The sequence below is a fragment of the Mesitornis unicolor genome, unplaced genomic scaffold (genome assembly GCF_000695765.1).
Source record: "Mesitornis unicolor isolate BGI_N332 unplaced genomic scaffold, ASM69576v1 scaffold6938, whole genome shotgun sequence".
In the NCBI taxonomy this organism is placed as follows: domain Eukaryota; kingdom Metazoa; phylum Chordata; class Aves; order Mesitornithiformes; family Mesitornithidae; genus Mesitornis; species Mesitornis unicolor.
The window spans coordinates 19,976-25,629 of record NW_010199720.1 but is presented as its reverse complement, the minus strand read 5'-3'; the positions used below and the strand labels follow the sequence as shown (position 1 = coordinate 25,629).

Below are 5,654 nucleotides of genomic sequence, written 5' to 3'. Positions count from 1 at the left end.
GGGGCAGACTAACGCAGTGCATGCCACAGCCACAGAGAGCACGATGGGGGCTCGGCCGAGGATGCGATCCCAGGAGGGGTCACCTGCGTTAACCAGTTTAGAACTGGGTGGTGGAGTCTGTTCCCCAGAGCAGATCTTGTTAAGTGGAGGAGGAAGCGTTGAGCTGCAAACGAACCGAAAAGGCAAAAAAAAACCCCAACAAACCACCCCAAAAAAACAGGAGGGGAAAAAAACCAACAACCAAACAACCCCAAAGGAAAAAAGAAGCAACCCCCAAAAACAGGCCTTCTGAACGAAAACCACCATTGTAAACTGTCCAGTTTATTTAAAAAAATGACTACAACAGAGACAACATGAGATTTCATATCTAGACTAGCTTCCTGGTGTCGCACGGCACAAACATACAACAGGTTCGGTTTCTGTCTTTATTTAAAAGAACAAAGCAAAGAGATCGGAGTTGGGTGCTAGAGGCTTCCGTTTGTTTCCAAAAAGAAGTGTCATGTACATATATAAACCCTTCTGCACAAAGAAGGGTCTTGTCATGTCTTGAAATATTTGTAAGTTTTGTCCTTCATGTTTTATGGAATAAAAAGTTCGGCCTTTTTATTGCATGAAACTAAACCTGGGGGTTTGGCCCCCGCCACGTGTCTCCCTGCCCATACACCTAGCTTCTTCTTCGTCGTCTTCTTGCATAATTTGTCGAGATCCTCCGAACGGCAGCTGACTCTCTTGATCCTGGAGAGGAGGAGGGGGAGGGAAATCACACACTCATCGTCATGCTGGGGGAATACTGCAAGAGAGACAGAGCCAGGGTGAGAAACCAGGCGGGCCTGGCCCCCCCCGGACTGAAGAGGGGTGCGAAAGGAGCCCAATGACAACCGCACAGCAACCGAATGGCACCGAATCCATCGGGAGGAGAGGATACGCTGGAGACAGCAATTTATCGGGGTGTAATCTGCTCTGCAACTTGGAAATTAGCAGAACAGTATGGGGCGAGATGCAATTCGAAACAAATAATTAACACGCACGTGTGTACACACTGCGGACACAGGGAGAAGGGGAGGGATGTCTGCAGCCACGCACAGCGCCTTGATCCGGCCGGGCCACTACAACTGGATGCATCTGTGCCGGCTCCTCTTCACCACAGGATCCTCTCCCCTCCATCCCATGGCATCCTCTCCCCTCCATCCCATGGGATCCTCTTCCCTCCATCCCATGGGATCCTCTCCCCTCCAAACCATGGCATCCTCTTCCCTCCAACCCATGGGATCCTCTTCCCTCCATCCCATGGCATCCTCTTCCCTCCAAACCATGGGATCCATTCCTCTCCATCCCATGGGATCCTCTCCCCTCCATCCCATGGGATCCTCCCTGCTCCCTCGGTGTGTCCCATCCCACCAAGGACCCAAGCTTGCACCCCTCAGTGTACTTCCTGCCCCCCCTCTTTCTGTCCCCGGCGCAGCTCGCACACAGCACAACCCAGGCCCTAAAGGCACCCATCACCAAGCCCCTCCATGCTGGCACCCCCCCAGGGACCGTCCCTCCGTCCCCAGGGAGGCGCTCACTCACATTGTCATTTTGGAAGGAATGGAGAAAGTTGCCTCCCAGCTCCCCATCGTCTCTTGGAGTGCCCGGGGGATTGCTAATGCCACTTATGTTGTTTGGAGAATTCTGCAGGAGATGAAGGGGGGGCAGGTGGTGAGCAGGTCCCTGAGCTCCCCCATAACAACGTGGGGGCAGGATGCAGCCCCACCTCCCCCAGTCATTTCCCTCCCGACGTGTTCCCATCCATCAGGGTCACACTGGCATGCCAGTGCTAGGAAAAGCAGGGGGGTCATGCACCCAAATCTGTGGCTCACTTACTTTTGGAAGTCCATCTATGTCTCCTGACCCTAAGCAGGGGACACACAAAAGGAGAACGATGTTATTGAGCATGTAATGATGGCCCCTCTCCCCTGTGCACCACCAGAGCCCCACTTCCAGCACTGGTCCAAACCGGGGGCAGACCCCAAGATGGGCGCAGGCGCTGGGATGCTCTGTTAGCATCCCGGGGAACAAAGACCTCGTGGAAGTCCATCTATGTCTCCTGACCCTAAGCAGGGGACACACAAAAGGAGAACGATGTTATTGAGCATGTAATGATGGCCCCTCTCCCCTGTGCACCACCAGAGCCCCACTTCCAGCACTGGTCCAAACCGGGGGCAGACCCCAGGATGGGCGCAGGCGCTGGGATGCTCTGTTAGCATCCCGAGGAACAAAGACCTCGTGGGGGTCCCCGAACCGCAGCCTCCCACATAGGCGCTCACCTAACGATCCGTTCATGTGATGGGGCTCCATGCCGCCCATGCCGCCCATGGGGCCGTCAGAGCCGGGGCCCATTGGGAACTGCAGGAGAAAAAGACGACAAAACCAAAATCAGCAACGAAACACATCCGTGCCCCCTCCCCAGCCATCCAGGGGAAACGTATCCACCCCCCCACCAAGGCTGCAGGGCACATCCAACCCAAATTTAATGAGATTTAACTCCGGCCGTGTCCCACAAAACACAGCACGTCCCAGCTGGCCGGAGCAGCAGGGCGGCCGCTCTCTTAAGAAGCATAAAAAATTAACAAAGTCGCCGAAGAGTTAATCGCTTTTTGATGGTTTGTTTTATTTCTGTTTGGTAACAAATGGCTGAAATCAATTAAACTGCTTTACTCTCAGCTGATGAAGTTAATTATGATTTGTTATGGTATCTGATATGTAAATTATTAGGAAGCAGACTTACATTCGATCGACTGCCTGCGGGCGGTACTGGATTAATCATTGTGTAGATGTTGTCACTTGAATTTGTTGAATCTGTGGAACAGTGAAGCCCAGTAAGTCGGGTGATTAATTCATTTCTTAATTAAAACAAACTCATGCCACTTGAACTCATTCTTTTGTATTTTATCACCTAAAATTCCCTCTAAGTACCACCATTTTCTGCCTAATTTGTATTTAATGAGGATCCACAAAGTTTTTAATCACAGAAATTCCACTGTGAAAAATAATTTGACTCCTGGCTGGGAAGTGGGGGGAGGCAATTCCCTGCCATGTAACCCCCGTAGCACCCCACATCCATAGGGGGATAGAGGAACTTCCCCAAACACCACCCCAAAGCCAAGCAGCCCACACCACTCGCTTCCCAGCAAGGCAAGAGGTACATAAATCGGTTTTCAATGGTTGGGCAGGGGTTGCCAGTGCCCAGGGGCACAGCCTCAGGGATGGGGGTCTCCTGGCAGCAGAAAGGGCAGGAGCCTGGGAGGACTGGCCCCAGAGATGGGGGTTTTGGGGGGGTTCATACCTGCGGGACTGGGCATGATGGGTGTCCCTGGAGGACCACCACCGCCGGGCGGACCCTGTGGAGAGACAAAACAGGGGTCAGACGCACAAAGGAGAGCATCACCCACCTCCCCATGACATCAAACCCAGCCCAGCCCCCCCATAGCACCATTTCCCCTCCCCAAAACACACAAGCTCCCCAAACCCTGACATCTCTGCACCCCAGCATGGACAGACAAAGCAGGAGGACTCACCACGTATGTACCAGGCGATGAAGAAGAGTATGGGATCTGTAGGGAGAAGAGAGCCGGGTTCAGGCACGGGGGCTCCTGTGGGCTGGACCCCAGCAGGGCACAACCGAAAGCCTCCACCAACCCCCCAGCCTGGCCACGATGGGGGCCCCAAGGGCCCAGCAGCCCCCACGGCACAGGAGCAGAGTTTAGGCTTTAGACACTGTGCCTAAACAAGAGACTGGGGAAGCCCTGCTCGTTAGCAGGATTCAGCTAATGAGGAACGGCCTCATTTGCGGGACAGTCCCTGATCATCTCCCTCTTGGCATCAGGGATGTGGGATACTCACTGAGTTAGCACTGCTGGGGTTTGGCCACGGTCTGCCGGCTCCCGGCCCCCTGGGGTCAAAATTAAACGGGGGAAAACAAAAATAAAGCTGTGTTTCCATCTGTATGGTCCCCAAAAGCCCGAGCCAATGGCCAAGAGATCCCCCATGCGGGGTCTGCCTTACATGTTAATTCCAGGCATGCCGGGACCTAGGGAGTTGGGTGGAGGTCTCATGCCGCTACCGTAGTTCTGCAACGATAACCAAGGTTCAGTCGACCGAAACGGGAAGGGAAACCGGAGACGAGAAAGGGGTGGGGGACCACAAAAAACCCCAAGAAACAAAAATACAAGAGGGTTAGTTTGCAAAAATGAGCTTTTAAAAAATTAGATATAATATAGAATATCTAGAATATATAATATAGAATATATAGAATATAGAGGCAATTAGCAATTGTGTTTATAAAATAAACAGGTGGTTGAATATGGAAAGCAGAAAGGCTAAGCCTCAACGTTATCTACCCCCGTCTCTGATGCCGCACACCCCCTCCCAGCTCTAGCAAAAGCCTTTGGGGTTTATCTTTCTGTGCAGGAGAAAACAGGGGCAGAAGGAGAAAAGGTGGCATCGCTTGGAGGTTGCTGCTGCAGTGTAAGGACGGGAAAAGGCTGCAGAGCATCCCCTGCTCCCAGGATGAGGGCTGGAGCAAGGAAAACCAAGGCAGGGCTGTTCACCCCTTGGGGCTCAACTCCCAGCTTATTCCACCTCGGTTTAGCCTCCAGCCAGGACCAGGAGCCACAGATCCCCATCCCTCATGTCCTAAAGCCAGCTCCAGTACAAAGCCCAGCCGAAGGCAGCAAAGGAAGAGGAGTCCCCTGAACGCCGCGCTCCATTTGGTCTGCGCTCCCTGTGCCCTCCGGGCGACGCGCAGCCAGATTTAGGTCGTGGGGCCGCCACTCCTCCCCTCCCCTCCCACCTTCCCCCCGCGATGCATCATTTTGGGCTGTGTTTCTGCCATTTAGAGAAAAAATCGCTAAGGCGGGAGCGGGGGACAGCTGGCCGCTTCCTATTTCACAGCCCTTCAGAGTACTCCAAGCTGGATTTTAAATGCAGTATTTCAGTACCGTCAATTTTCCCCTGGATTTATGGACGCAGCAGAACGCGGCGCTCTGCTGAAGGCATTGTTGAAGTTTGTTTTGAAGAAGCTGAAGAGGGTTTCCCCCAAACAAATTACCAGCAAGTTCTTAATTGATCGAAATTCCAGCCATTTACGCTGAATAGCAGCATCAAACCCCTTGGTTTTTTGTTGTTTTTTTTTTAAAAAGCAGCAGCTCAGTGTTTTTAATTGGAGCTGAAAGGCTGGAAAACGAAGCCATCTGAAAGATGCTCAGGGAGGGCGGGGAGGGAATGCAGCTGTGCCAAGCGACCTGGATGCCGGGCTCCAGCAAGACGTCGCCAAAACCCAGCAAGCTCCAAACCCTCTTCACAGAGGCACCAGCAAACCCAATCCTGGCCTCTGCAGAGCTAAAACTGCGACTGTTAAAGGGAAAAAGGCAGAGGAGATCGGCTGCAAGGGATGATTCATCGCCGGTTCATAATAAGTAGCTGTTGTCAGGAGGCCGGGATGTCCTGGCTGGATGCTCTGCAGCCATTTGGGATAATTTAATATTTGGGAAGGTCCTGATGCAAAGCTTCAAGGAAAAAAAAACCCGCCCTGAGCACGCAAGGTGTGAGGGGCTGTGGGGCTTGGCCGGCTATTTTTGGTGGTCGCGGGCGCAGGCGCTGGTTCCTGGATGGCT

The 5,654-nt window shown here is 53.0% G+C and overlaps 1 protein-coding gene across 1 annotated transcript in view; it reads right to left on the bottom strand.

The window, feature by feature from the left end:
- Window positions 1-305: 305 nt before the first annotated feature.
- Window positions 306-5,654, bottom strand: part of LOC104544611 (single-stranded DNA-binding protein 3) — a gene marked incomplete at its 5' end in the record, with an annotated part of 17,367 nt that continues 12,018 nt past the window's right edge. The window contains 9 exons of the mRNA XM_010189532.1: window positions 306-790; window positions 1,570-1,671; window positions 1,864-1,892; window positions 2,307-2,385; window positions 2,768-2,838; window positions 3,326-3,380; window positions 3,558-3,593; window positions 3,883-3,931; window positions 4,045-4,109. Of these exons, the coding sequence (XP_010187834.1) occupies window positions 761-790; window positions 1,570-1,671; window positions 1,864-1,892; window positions 2,307-2,385; window positions 2,768-2,838; window positions 3,326-3,380; window positions 3,558-3,593; window positions 3,883-3,931; window positions 4,045-4,109 (516 nt within the window). The remainder of the gene's footprint in view (window positions 791-1,569; window positions 1,672-1,863; window positions 1,893-2,306; window positions 2,386-2,767; window positions 2,839-3,325; window positions 3,381-3,557; window positions 3,594-3,882; window positions 3,932-4,044; window positions 4,110-5,654) is intronic.